This window comes from Neoarius graeffei, chromosome 19 (genome assembly GCF_027579695.1).
Source record: "Neoarius graeffei isolate fNeoGra1 chromosome 19, fNeoGra1.pri, whole genome shotgun sequence".
Taxonomy (NCBI): domain Eukaryota; kingdom Metazoa; phylum Chordata; class Actinopteri; order Siluriformes; family Ariidae; genus Neoarius; species Neoarius graeffei.
The window spans coordinates 24,750,480-24,765,304 of NC_083587.1; the positions used below are offsets into that span (position 1 = coordinate 24,750,480).

General features: G+C 44.4%; 2 protein-coding genes across 2 annotated transcripts; both read left to right on the forward strand.

The window, feature by feature from the left end:
• si:ch211-161h7.8 (thiosulfate:glutathione sulfurtransferase) lies at positions 1-1,761 on the forward strand. Its single transcript, XM_060900869.1, has 4 exons — positions 1-127; positions 1,193-1,315; positions 1,457-1,619; positions 1,707-1,761. Exons 1-4 carry the CDS (start codon positions 1-3, stop codon positions 1,759-1,761), a joined length of 468 nt encoding a protein of 155 aa, XP_060756852.1.
• A 5,809-nt stretch (positions 1,762-7,570) lies between these two features.
• Positions 7,571-8,843, forward strand: LOC132867586 (uncharacterized). The gene is made up of 2 exons (XM_060900575.1): positions 7,571-7,810; positions 8,127-8,843. The coding sequence occupies exons 1-2, from the start codon at positions 7,571-7,573 to the stop codon at positions 8,841-8,843; spliced, it is 957 nt and encodes a 318-aa protein (XP_060756558.1).
• Positions 8,844-14,825: the final 5,982 nt, after the last annotated feature.

Genomic DNA, 14,825 nt, shown 5'->3' on the forward strand with positions numbered 1-14,825 from the left:
ATGATGGTGTACCTGTGTCTAAGGCGCGTTATTGTGCCTGCGCTTAGATCTGTTCACTGTGTGGGTCTCAGAGCTGGAATGAAGATATCATGCATTCATCACGCCAGAGAGGACAAACCTGATCTGGGTAAAGACAGAAAAAAAAATTCTACTTTTCATACAAATGTTGTGAGCTGTACGAATTGATCATTTGGGATCATTATAATCAGTAACAATCAATACACTTTATAGCTTATTTAAAAATCAAAATGAGCTTTCTCTATACAAATAAAAGAATTTAAGGTGCCAAAATTTGTTCACATTTTGTTCACAAATACCCACCCACAGCTAAAGGTTCTCTTGTTTCTCTAGAAACTTCACTTACATTTTCACAGTGCCTTCATTTTACCTATCATATGCCAACAATAATTTCAGAAAGATACAAATTCATCCCAATTCTATATAATAAACAATTAGTTTAAAAATCCTCCTACACAGCAAAATCCCCAGTGTTGATTTCACACCCTACTGTGTTTATATAGGTCCAAATGGACACAAATTAACTCTGAAAGTGTTAATTCAACACTGAGGAATTTGCTGTGTAAAAGACATACTTTTAGATTTATGGATTATGTTGATAACATGCATGAAAATCACACAAGACACCAACACACCAACAATTCTTTTTGGTTTTTTTTCCTTCCATGGACCAGTTTTCATTATTTTATATATTTTATATGATTAAAAATCAAAACCAGTAACATTAAATGCTATTTAAAAAAATAAATATATATATATATATATATATATATATATATATATATATATATATATATATATATATATATATATATATATATATATATATACACACAGAGAGAGAGAGAGAGAGAGAGAGAGAGAGAGAAGTACATATCTTCAAGGACCTTAGTTTAAAGAATTTAATGAAGGTATTCTTCTATCAAATTGCAACAGCCTTTATCTCTTGCACTTGTGGGTTCAAAGGGCACCAAGTGAGATCAATATGCTCATGTACGAAGTTCTACGAACATTAAGTAACATTTTATAACTGTACCCTTTGTTCTTCTTGCTTAATCATGAACTTTTTTTTCTGATGGAAGTGTAACTATTGTCGAAATCAGTTTAGATCCTTTTATTCCAGGGTTAGCCCACCCAAATGACTACTAATTCAGTGTTTGCTTCATGATTTCAGACTCAGTTGTGACATATAAACAGCTTAAGGTGATGCTGGCCAGTCACAATGTCCAGTTATTTGACGTCCGAAATCCAGATGAGTTCCAGGCAGGCCGCATTCCTGATTCTGTCAATATTCCATGTAAGCAATATCTCATTTAAATATACCATTGTGACTACAGGTCAAGCCCATCAGCAAGTCCCTTAATTCTTAACTATAAGTCAGTAAATTGTACCTAAATGCAGTCATGCCGTCATGATGTCATTTACCTTCCTTAAACAGTGGGACAGCTTGAGGACTCATTAAAGCTTTCTCCAGAGCAATTTGAAAAGCTTTTCAAGGTGAAGGCCCCCAAAAAGGAGGATGACAATATAATTTTTCATTGCCAAAGAGGTCGTAGGAGTTTAACGGCTCTTAAAACTGCCTGGAGTCTGGGATTCAGCAGGCAAGCAGCAAAGTTTTCACATGCACTTTGAGCTTCATGCTAGGCTTGGCTTGCTAAACTAACATGTTCCCTGATTCTGTCTTTCAGAGCACGTCACTACGCAGGAGGATACAGTGAATGGGCTGAGAAAGAGAAACAGTAGCTAATCTGTGTAAAGCACATTGAGAAATGTTTGCCACATCGCGATCACTTTAACCTTTTCGTTTTTGTTTGACTACGACTTTTAAGTAAACCTCTACCATGTAATCTGCTTTTATTTGCAGTCATGTGTTTGCTATCCTGTTCATTCATTGAAGGATTTAGCCATTAATCCAGTAACCAAGAACTTGTGATGGTATGAATGTAGCCTTATGCATATTGAATTTAAAAAAAAAAATCAATATAAGGTTTCAGGTTTTTTGCATCCACTTCAGAGTATTTGCTGTTAATAGATGGATTATTTTGGATTTTTATGGTACCAAGCAATGAATGATTTGAAAAAGCAAGAGGTAAGGCTGGGGCTGATTTCTTTCACACATAGACTGTAGATTAATGCAGTATATCAGTGTCAGTCAAGGCAGGTGATTATACAGAGTGACACACCAACTAGATTTGATCTCCATTAGAGCTGATATGTTTCAGACACATCCATAACACATCAGAGCTGTACAGGACTGTAAGTTTTTATATTTACTGTGCTCGGTATTTGGAAGAAACACAGGATGAACCCTTTACAGTCTTTAAACACTTCAAATAGAAATTAAAAATCATGAATGCAGCTGTCTGTCTTTAAGTGTGTGTAATATATTGCTCCACATCATTCTTATTATGCCATTGATGAGAAATTTTAGCTTTCACACTGAGGTGAAAGATTACAAATGTAAAAAAAAAACCCCACCCACCAGGAAGCACATGAGCAAACAAGTTGTGAGTAACAGCAGCCAGAAGGAGGCAGCAGAGTGATATTGTATGGTACACTGAAGTATTTTTATGGACAGAACTATAGACCCGGCCTCATGGTCACGGTTGCTGAGGAACTAATTAAACCCACAGGATAGATGTGACCATCCTTACTGTCAGACAGATGCACAACTCAAGGGCAGCACATTTCTCAGGCTGATCTCCAGCTCAAGGTTAACAAATTGTACAGCAACAACCTTCTGTTAAAAATGACAATTACAAAATACACAACAATTAGAGATGGAGAGTTTTCAGGAGTCCGCTTCTTGATCACTGTGACTATCAGGTCTCAGACTGTGACATGCCTCCCAGTGTTCATGGGCATAGCTGGGGGGGGGGGGGGGGGGGGGGGGGTGTTCCTGGGGTGCCTGTGTACTGTATATCATCACAAATATCTTGTGATACGGTATATTTCATATCGCCCAGTGTTGGGCTGTGGGAGACGGCTGCCTCTCCAGTAGCTCTGTAGTTTTTAGCTCTTTAAACCTCTTTTTTTCCACCTTTTTTTTTACTTTTCTGCTCTTCTTACGAAGACATAGTGTGTTTTACTATATAACATGGATATATTTAACTTTAACACGCAACCAGGAGCCAGTTTTCTCACTTATTCGAGAGAGGAGCTGCTGGCCCTGAAAACAATGGGACGAGCCGGGATATGACACCCCATCCTGGCCGAGCTGAGGAGGAAACCCAGGGGCTGCAAGGCTGGAGCTAAGCTAAAGGCTAGGCTAGCGGACAACCAGCGGCGCTACAAACCATCCATTCCCTCCGTTATCAAGGGGAATGTGAACTCGCTGCTGAATAAAGTCGACGAGCTTTCCGCTCTGAACAACCAGTGGATTTACCGGGAGAGCAGCTTATTTATCTTTACGGAGACATGGCTAACACACCTTGTACCGGATGCTAACGTGGACCTGCGGGGATTCACTGCTGTGAGAGCAGACAGAGACACTAACACATGCGGGAAAAGCAAAGGTAGGGGACTCATCATTTATGTTAACAATCGCTGGTGTAACCCAGGACATATCTCCTCAAAGACAGTTTTATGTTGCCTGGACTTGGAGCTGCTAGCCGTTAGCCTGCGGCCATATTATCTGCCGAGGGAGTTCAGTCACGTGATCACCATCTGTGTTTACATCCCTCTGAGGGCAGACGCAGCCGCTGCATGTGAGAGGATTCACTCTGTCACAGCAAGGCTGCAGACACAGCACCCTGAGGCATTTATGATCATTTCTGGGGACTTTAATCATGCTACTTTGGACTCTACTTTGGCTGCTTTTTACCAGGCTGTGGATGGTCCAACAAGGAACAACAGGACAATTGACTTGCTGTATGCTAATGTGAGGGATGCATACAGAGTCACACCCCTCCCCCCACTAGGGAAGTCTGACCACAACCTGGTTCTTCTACAGCCAAAGTACACCCCCCTGGTTCAAAGGCAGCCTGCAACTGTTGTGGTATGTTGTTATGGGACTATATTACCCTTACGCGGAGTGATCTACACTAGAACAGGGCCCGCGTAGTAACACTGTATCTGTAATATGTCAGTCAGTTAGTACCTCAGTAAAGTAACGTCAAACGCATCTCCGAGTCTCCTCATCATTGAATGACTTTATTCACAACATCGTCGACGAGACGATGACGATGTTGACAAGACGACATCGTCATCTATGGGAAAGATGAAGAGGAGCACGACAGGAACCTGACTGCGCTGATGGAGCGAGCTCCAGAGGCAGGTATGGTGTTCAACAGCGACAAGTGTGTCATCAAACAAAACCACATTTCATTCTTTGCAACCTAAACACAGACAGTGGCATAAAACCAGACCCTGCAAAAATCAGAGACATTCAGAAAATGCCAACACCACGGAACAAAGACTAACTGCACAGATTCTTGGGAATGTTAACCTACCTTGCAACATACATACCAAAGTTTGCAGAGAAAGCGCACACACTCAGAGGACTGCTGAAAAATGACGCCATGTGGATATGGGAAGCCGACCACCAAAAATGCTTCGACGACTTGAAATCTGCCATCACAAAGGATGCATGCCTGAAATATTACGACACCAGCACACCCCTGACACTGGAAGTAGACACATCACAGAAAGGCCTTGGCATAGCACTGGTGCAGAACAATAGACCCATCGCATTTGGATCAAAGACCCTGACCGACTGCCAATCCAGGTACAGCAACATTGAGCGTGAAATGCTTGCAATTGTTTATGGAATGCAGAGATACCATACTTACCTGTACGGAAAGTCATTCACCGTGATTACAGACCATAAGCCACTCGTCACCATCTGCTCGAAACCACTGCATGCTGCACCACCCCGACTCCAACGTATGCTGATCAAGACTCAAGGCTACAACTACGAGGTGAAGTACCGACCTGGCGCAGAAATGGTCCTGGCAGACACCCTTAGTCGACTCCCAAACCCCGAGAACGACGGCGACATCGAGCTGGATGAGAGGATAGATGGCATCGACACAGAGTTTGAAGATCCAGAGAGGCACACCATCACCATTGTAAACTTTTCACCTGAAAAACAAGACACTCTGCACAACCAAACTGCTGACGATCCAAAGCTCCGTGCACTGACAGAACTCATTCAGCAGGGATGGCCTGAAAACATCAAGGACTTACCTAAAGATCTACGTCCATACTGGTCCTTCAGAGATGAACTTGCCACGGTGTCAGGAGTCATCTTTAAGGGCAGACAGGTACTCATCCCCAACACCATGACTGCAGACATTCTCACACAATTACACATAGCACACCAAGGCATAGAAAAAACACGCCGACTGGCCAGAGAAAGTGTCTATTGGATTAAAATGAATGACGACATCGAAAGAGTTTGCAGATCGTGCAGCGTGTGTGCTGAACACCAAGACGCCAACCCAAAACAACCTCTCAAGCCACACGAGATACCATCCAGACCATGGCAGTCTGTAGCCTCTGACCTGTTTGAAATCAACGGACGCCACTATCTATTGACTGTAGACAGATACTCAAAATACTCACTTGTTGAAGAAATGCCTACTCTAGTATCCAGCCATGCAGTCACACAAAAGATGCAGTCTTACATGTCTTTATTTGGAAGACCAGATGAAATCGTTACAGACAACGGACCACAGTACATGGGACAGATTTTCCAAGCATTCGTGAAAAGGTGGGGAATCACACACATCACCAGCTCCCCCCACTACCCCAAAAGCAACAGGTTCATTGAAAGGCACGTCAGACACATCAAAGGCATCGTCAAGAAGACACAGCAAAACAAAAGTGACCTCCACGTTGCCTTGCTGCAAGTCAGAGCAACACCCATCGACAGCAAGCTGCTTTCACCTGCAGAAGTGCTCTTTGGTAGGCCTGTCACCACCCTACTGCCAAGCCGAGCAGAACCAGGTAAAGAGCAACACCATCAGCACCTGGCCCACAGAGCAGCTGTGATGAAAGAACACCACGACCGCAGCTGCCGCAGAGAACTACCTCCACTCCAGCCTGGACAGCACGTGACAGTGTGGAGCAAGGAGAGAAGGTCATGGCACCCAGCAGTCGTCCAGCAGAAGTGTAAGGAGCCAAGGAGCTACATCGTCCAGACACCCAATGGACACATGCTGAGGCGCTGCAGGAGCCACCTGCATGGACCTTACAACACACACACACACACACACACACACACACACACACACACACACACACACACACACACACACACACACACACATACACACACACACACACACAACCTACTGTGAGCAGAACACACCTGGCAGTGCCACAAATGCTGGGTGAGTACCGAGAGGGTCACAGTGAACAGACAGAGACTGCACCATCCTGTGAACCTGTAGGTCAACCACCCGACCCCAACAACCCTCAGCCAGTCCGTACATGCTTCGGAAGGGCTGTGGTCAAGCCAGCACACTTCAGGGACTATGTCCAGTAGCAAGTATAATTCACTCTTGCTCACTTTCAGAGACTGAATGTGACTGTTGAAATGTGTTTTCTATATTCTTTTAAATATGTTCCTCTTGTCATTTGACAGGGATTGACTGATGTTTACAACTTTGAATTAATCTGTTTACAACTTTGCAGTAATATGTTTACTCAGTATTAATATTCTACTATCCTGAATCAGTACTGTGAGAGATATGATAGGCCTTAAATGACTGGGGGATTTAAAAAAAAATTTGATATATAATTTGCCTTTTGCCTACAGTAAAAAAATAAGTAATTCTAACATGTGAATGAATGACATGAATTGAAATGTTCAGCCTACAGAAGAAAAAGTAACTATAACTGAATGATATAGTGTTGATGTGAGTTTAAATGAAACATTTAATGGTAACCAAAGCTTAATCTTATGAAGTTAATTTACAGTTTTTCTCAATTGGTTTGGCTCATTTCCTGAAACTGAGATGACATTCTCAAAATAACATGGACAAATCCCCAAACCCACTTGCAACTTCTCACAACAGATTGGCATTTCTCATTGCTTTCGTCAAATTGCAAATCCTTTGTACATGTCTCCGGTGTCTAGTGCATCCTTGCAAATGGTTATGTACAAGTGGCCCACAGTTAACACAATCATCCCACATTTAGCTCAACTTCCAAATGAATATATGTTCATAATCTATCCCAATTAGCTGCTTCTCAATGTTATGGTCGTTCCCTCCAAAACATGTCAGAACAATTTCATCGTATAAGCCATCATATGCAGAATAGTCTGCTCAATTGTCAAAATTAGTCAAGGACATAATACAATATAGTATATATATATATATATTTTTGTCAGAAGAATTTGGAAGATTTTTGGAATAAATACATGGCAGTTAGGTGAATAAGTGACAGGTGAATTCAGGTTTAGACTAACGATGGAGGAGTTTCCCACATCACAGATGACCAATCCAACAGTTTGTGGAGTTACCTGGCAGGTGTTGTGTATGACTGTGCCTACGGCCATACATGTATATATAGAGCTTGGCCTGGTGCCAGTACTATTTGCAGAATGAATATGGAGGAACCTCAACAAGGTCAACTTCCAGCTGGAGGAAGGGGAAGAGGAAGAGATGGAGGAGGAAGGAGAGGAAGAGGAAGAGGGGTGCGTATGCGTGGTGGTGGAGTAGGGGGAAGAGGGCGAGGCGTGCGTAGGCATCACACTGTCCCCGATGAAATTAGAGCCACCATTATTGACCATGTTGTCAGGAATACAGAGAGGGTAAAAGAACTGCGGTACCAGTATGTGCAGGTAAGTCAATTACTGTATTTGTTTTCCACCATTGTAACCTATACACTATGCAGAGGTTCAAAGTTTGGGGGGTTTTCCGTATCTTTACTGTACCTTTGGAATCCAGTATCTGACCACAGAATTTTGCCTAAGAACTGTAACAGAAAACTGTGATCAGTATTTCTCCATTTTGTGTCACATACCAGCTGGAGTATCTCTGCATAGGCCAGCATAGGTTTGGAACCGTTGCAGGTTATATTGACTTTGTGAAGAAGATATTACTGCTGTGTATGACCCATCTGCATGATTTGGTTTTACCTGTGTTTCTCTTTTGTAGAGAATAATGGCATTGGAGGGAATAGAAACACCTCATCTCCTGGTGTTTGTGGACGAGGCAGGTTTCAATCTGGCCAAGTGCCGCAGGCGCGGACGTAACATCATTGGCCAGCGGGCCACAGTAGACGTCCCGGGTCAAAGAGGAGGAAATATCACAATGTGTGCGGCCATTTCTGACAATGGTGTGGCCACACATATTGCAAGCCTAGGCCCATACAACACGCAGAGGCTCCTCCTCTACCTGGATCGTCTGTATGTGGATTTGGTCCCCGAGAATGAAAGGGGACTCGAAGCGCCCCACCTATCACAATTTGTCATTGTGTGGGACAATGTCAGCTTTCACCGTGGCCCACTCATCAGAGCGTGGTTCGACACCCATCCAAGGATGCGTAATGTTTTTTTACCACCATACTCGCCATTCCTCAATCCCATTGAAGAATTTTTTTCTGCTTGGAGGTGGAGGGTTTATGAACGCCACATTGGGGATCAGAGGTCTCTCCTCAATGCCATGGATGCTGCCTGCGATGACATCACAGGCGATCAGTGTCGGGGTTGGCTAAGACATTCACGCCGCTTCTTTCCACGCTGCATCGCAAGGGAGAACATCCGGTGCGATGTTGATGAAAATCTGTGGCCAAACAGAGAGCAGCGGATGGATGGCCTGGAGGATGAGGAAGGCTACCAGGAGAGGGTGGGGGAAGACAGCAACAGTGACTAATCCAAGTGTTAAACTTGTGGAACTTGCTTTTTTCAATTCCTTTTTTGGTTCATGTTTATATTTTGTGATATAGCCTATAGACGCATGACATCACATGCAGGAGGTAAATGCATATTTTCCTTTTACTGTATACCTATACTCTCTGTTCGTAATGCAGTAATGCATGCAATTTTGTTTGTGTGAAAATTGTGTGAATAAACAATTTCTTTGGTGAAATGAGTGCACTGTGTGTGGTGTCAAACTTTGGAGGCTGCTGTCACTGTAAAACCCTATTTCTCCAGTTTTATATATAATAGTATTCCTTTAGCTAGACCTCTGACAAACTGTCTAAGCATTTTGACTTGCAGTGCTTACACGATGCCAAAGGGACAATGCATTTTGGGGGTATTGACTATTTATTTGAGAAGGATATTTAGTTTTGACACATGGATAAACTGTTTTGGGAGAGATATGAGCATTTGCAGATGATCCATGTAATTGTGTTGAGCCATCCAGGTCATTTAGACAGAAGCACTTAATGAACAAAAATGAGGCCAAGCAATTGAGAAGGATCTATGCCATTTTTATGGTACTGACTATTTACATGGGAAAGGGATTTCCTTTTGAAGCGTGAATGAATGGTTTTGGGAGAGATATGACATTTTGCTGGTTATCTGAAGGGTTGTGCAGAGCTGTATCACTGTTTCGCAAAATGACCTTATAGTTATAGGAATGTCATCTCAGTTTCAAGAAATGAGCCAAACCAATTGAGAAAAACTGTAATGTAGTTCATGGTTATGTTTGCTACACAGCTATGCATCTCCTCTTATTCTAGGATGGTCTCTTAAGCTAAACAGGGGGGATGTTGTGGTATGTTGTTATGGGACTATATTACCCTTATGCGGAGAGATCTACACTAGAACAGGGCCCACGTAGTACTGTAACACTGTATCTGTAATATGTCAGTCAGTTAGTACCTCAGTAAAGTAACGTCAAACGGATCTCCGAGTCTCCTCATCATTGAATGACTATTCACAACAATAACACTTCAGCAACAACTAGCTCCATCAGGAGGTGGTCCCCTGAAATGGAAGATGCCCTCAGGGACTGTTATGACATCACAGACTGGGATGTGCTGCTTAGCCCACACTGTTGCCCCTTTTCCATCAAAGCAGTTCCAGGGCTGGTTCGGGGCCAGTGCTTAGTTTGGAACCAGGTTTTCTGTTTCCACTGACAAAGAACTGGCTCTGGGGCCAGAAAAACCGGTTCCAGGCTAGCACCAACTTTCTGCTGGGCCAGAGGAAAGAACCGCTTACGTCAGCAGGGGGGCGGAGTTGTTAAGACCAACAACAATAACAAGACTGCGAAAGATCGCCATTTTAAAGCGACGAGAAGCAGCAGCTGTACAAACGCGAAGTCATCCATTATTATTGTTGTTGTTGCTGCTGCTTCTTCCGTGTTGTTTTTGCTTCGATATTCGCGCCAAGGTTTATGCAAATGTAGCGACGTAACTGACGTATACAGAAACGTAACTGACGTATACAGCAACGTAACTGACATATACAGCGACATAATGACGTGGCTCCCCTTAGCACCGCGAGCTATGGAAAAGCAAACTGGTTCTCAGCTGGCTCGCAAGTTGAATGAGTTGTGAACCAGCACCAGCACTGGCCCCGAACCAGCCCTGGAACTGATTTGGTGGAAAAGGGGCATGTGAGGACATAGAGGGGCTGACACACTGTCTGATGGATTACCTTAACTTCTGTGCAGATGTGGTCTACCCCGCTAAGACTGTACGGTGTTACCCTAATAACAAGCCATGGGTAACACAAGAAGTCAAAGCTGTCCTCAACAGGAAGAAGGACGCCTTCAGGAGCAGGGATAGGGAGGCAATGAAAGCAGCACAGCAGGAGGTAAAATGCTGCGTGAGGGAAGCTAAGGACAGCTACAGGAGAAAGGTAGAGCAGAAGCTGAAGGAGAACAGCATGAGGGAGGTCTGGGAAGGTGTGAAAACCATCACAGGCTACAATACAAAGACCAGAGTCATTGAGGGGACAGTGGAGAGGGCAAATGAGTTGAATGACTTTTTCAATCGGTTCAACCAGCCCACGTCCCTCCCACCCTCTCCCTCACTGCAGCCATCTCTCCTTCTTCCCTCAACACACCTCCCCCCAGTCATCACAGCAGCCCCCTCCTCCTCCTCCTCCTCCTCCTCCTCAACACAGACTCCTCCATGCATTACTGCAGACCAGGTCAGAGGTCAACTGAGGAAGCTTCACCCCAGGAAAGCAGCAGGCCTGGACAAGGTGTGTCCCCGACTACTGAAGACCTGTGCTGCTGAACTGGGTGAACCACTCCAATGCATCTTCAACCTCAGCCTGCAGCTGGGGAGAGTGCCAACCCTCTTGAAGACATCATGTATCATTCCAGTTCCCAAAAAGAATCGGCCCAGCGAGCTGAACGACTTCTGACCAGTGGCACTCACTTCACATCTGATGAAGACATTGGAGCGGCTCTTCCTCAGCCTCCTCAGACCCCAGGTACAACATGCCCAGGACTGTCTGCAGTTTGCATACCGGGCAGGTGTCGGTGTGGAAGACGCCATCCTCTACCTGCTACACCGAGCCCACTCGCATCTGGATAAGGGAAATGGCACAGTGAGGATCCTCTTCTTGGACTTCTTGAGTGCCTTCAACACCATCCAGCCCCTATTGCTTCAGGACAAACTGAACAGGATGCGAGTGGACCCCTGCCTGGTCACCTGGATCTCCAGCTACCTCACTGACAGGCCACAGTACATCAGGCTGAAGGACATCACGTCTGACACTGTGATTAGCAGCACTGGAGCACCCCAGGGCATGGCACTGGCCCCTCTTCTCTTCACCCTGTACACCGCGGACTTCTGCTAGAACTCGGAGCTGTGTCACATTCAGAAGTTCGCCGATGACACAGCCATCGTTGGGCGTATCAGTGACGACAGAGAGGAGGAGTATAGGAGCCTAGTGAGGGACTTTGCTGTGTGGTGCAACAGGAACCATCTGCAGCTCAACACCTCGAAGACCAAGGAGCTGGTCATTGACTTTGTGAGGTCCAGACCAAGGTCACGACCAGTTCTGATTGAGGGAATTGAGGTGGAGGCTGTGGATTCCTACAAGTACCTCGGGCTGTGGCTGGACAGCAAGCTGGACTGGACTTGCAACACCAAACACTTATATAGGAAGGGACAGAGCAGGCTATACTTCCTTAGGAGGCTGCAGTCCTTTAACATCTGCAGGAAACTCCTGTGGATGTTCTATCAGTCCGTGGTCGCCAGTGTCCTGTTTTACACCGTGGTGTGCTGGGGGGGCAGCACATCCAAGAAGGACACATCCAGGCTGGACAAACTGATCAGGCGGGCTGGCTCTGTGGTAGGCGTGAAGCTGGACTCTCTGGTGACGGTGGCAGAGAAGAGATCGATGGACAAACTATTGAACATCATGGACAATGCCAGTCACCCTCTGCACACCGTCATCAGCAACCAAAGGAGCCTGTTCAGTGACAGAATGCTCCTTCCCAAGTGCAGGATGAACAGACTTAAAAACTCCTTTGTCCCTCACGCCATCAGACTGTACAACTCCTCTCTGGGGGGGAGGAGGGGTAACAGGAGGACAGAGGATGGGAAGGAGCAGTAGCCTAGCCTAACAATAAGCAATACTGGACAATGTGCAATATAATGTGCAATATAAAGTGCAATATCTCTCCTGTCACTGCCCCCCCCTTCCCCCTTCCCCATATCTTATTCTTTTTATATTTGTATATGTAAATAATTTATTTTAATTTATCTAGAAGTTTTCTCTATTTATTTTCTCTGTTTATCTGTAATGATGCTGCTGGAATCTTAATTTCCCTGAGGGAACCAGCCCAAAGGGATCAATAAAGTTTTATCTAATCTTATCTAATCTAATCTGTGGTTTGGGCATGAAAACCCAGTTTGTCAGAGTGTGTGCGGGAGAGGCGGATGTAAATGCAGATATGTTAAATAATACACCATGCGATATGAGCATAACGTGCGTGAAACGCACACAACAGGCAAACAGTCCAAAACAGCAGGCAAAGTCGTAATCGAGGAAACAGGCAGGAGGTCAATCGAGGCGCGGACGGAATATCAGAGGCAAAACTATACAAGATCAAGGGACAAGAAACAGGAGTCGAAAAACCAGGAGGTCAACAAGGACAGGGAACAAGGCTCAGTAAGGCACACTAGACGCGGCGTAATACTTCGCATCATCCTTGCATGGGCGCAGTCCTTAAATAGCCCAAACATAGTTCATTGATTAAAGACAGGTGTTCTTTGTTAATGGCGCGTGTGCCAGAGCTCGTTAGGCACACGCACAGGAGGCGCGCCTTCAGGTGCATGAGCCAAGGCGCGCAGTACTGACATAGTTCTGTACAAGCGCAACATGATCGCACTAGAAAGCATGGTCAGTGCATGCCAGTGTAACTGCAGTCTTTTTAGTTGCGAATTACGAGTAATTTCCTCGTGTTAATAATTTGCCATGTCAAAACAAGTGAAATTTTCCTTCTTCTTTCGATGTGAAGACAGGTAAGCAATTTATTATATATTTTTTTCCATTAAAGTTGCATTTTGTGGCTTCGAAGCTAAGTTTCAGTGTGCCGTTTCTAGAACACAACATCAGGAAAACGTGGAAGAAACAACAATAATGGAAGAGCCGGTTTCTAAGCTGCCTAAAACTAGCAATGGTAATTATTTTTTGTTGCAGAATGTACTCAAGCTGCCAGTCAGTGTGTGACACCCCCCCTTGAAAAATCCTAGCTACGCCTGGTGTTGTTGTCGAGTCACTAAACCTCGAGTCTGTGTCCAGTCTCGAGTCCTCAGTATTCAAGTCTGAGTCAAGTCCAAGTCATTTTAAAAAAATTTGAGTAAAGTCCAACACTCCAACCACACCATTGGACGGTGGCTGTTTTAGTGCCATTAACATTAGCTTGTACCTGAACATGACGTATTAGGTGAATGTGCATTCTCTTTGTCAGGTAGGCAAAGTATTCTGTCAGAGATGGTTGGGAGACAAATGTAAGTGCAGAAGGTGTGTTTATTAATACAAGTGAAGACAGGTAAACAATCCAGAATGGCAGGCAAAATCGTAAAACAGTGAAACAGGTGATAGGTCGAGTGAGGCACAAACAGGCCATCGTAGACTCGGCCGAATCAAAGATGAGAAATAGGAAATCAGGGCTCACGAAGCCAAACAAGGAAATAAGGCTCAGTAATGTGTCAGCAATGCAACTCAATACTTCGCAAAGTAAGTGTGCTTTCACAATTTTTATATAGGTGCACTGTTTGTGCCTTAATCCTGTGCAGGTGCGAGTTGTTGACAGCGTGTGCGTGAGAGTCCGCTTGGTGCATGCGCTGTCCGGAGCGCTCCCGAGAGTCTATCTGATGCATGCGCCAAGGCGCACAGGTGTGACACTCTGACACAAAATTAGGACAAAATTAATGTAGATATAAACATCTTATGCCAAATGTTGCCACATGGCATAATTATGCCACATGGCATAATTAATCTTATGGCATGTTACAAAAAATAAAGAAAAAATCCGAGTCCTCGTCTCCATTTTCTGAGTCCTAATGCAGTTAATGCACGAGTCTGAGTCCAAGTTCAAGTCATCAGTGCTCAAGTCCGAGTCGAGTCACGAGTCCTTAAAATTAGGACACGAGTCGGACTTGAGTACTACAAGCCTGATGCTTCCAGTCACTGAACCAACCAAATTAATCCCAAAGCATTGTTTCTGGACACTACAGTGGCTTGTAAATGGTCAGGATATCAGTACAGGACAAACTACCTGTCTATTTCATCTGGATTTGCAGTTTGCTTCCCATTGTTATTAACATTGATCACAGTTTTTGTTTGTCTTCACAACACAATAACGCTGAAGACTGATGACAATATAAAAACCCCAGTCCTAAAATAAAGCCATAAAATTAACACACACACACACACACAC

Coding starts and splice junctions, on each gene's coding strand:
- si:ch211-161h7.8 (XM_060900869.1), top strand. CDS start 1: ATGATGGTGTACCTGTGTCTAAGGCGCGTTATTGTGCCTGCGCTTAGA. Junction 128..1,192: donor AGAGGACAAACCTGATCTGG/GTAAAGACAGAA, acceptor TCATGATTTCAG/ACTCAGTTGTGACATATAAA. Junction 1,316..1,456: donor TGATTCTGTCAATATTCCAT/GTAAGCAATATC, acceptor TTCCTTAAACAG/TGGGACAGCTTGAGGACTCA.
- LOC132867586 (XM_060900575.1), top strand. CDS start 7,571: ATGAATATGGAGGAACCTCAACAAGGTCAACTTCCAGCTGGAGGAAGG. Junction 7,811..8,126: donor TGCGGTACCAGTATGTGCAG/GTAAGTCAATTA, acceptor TCTCTTTTGTAG/AGAATAATGGCATTGGAGGG.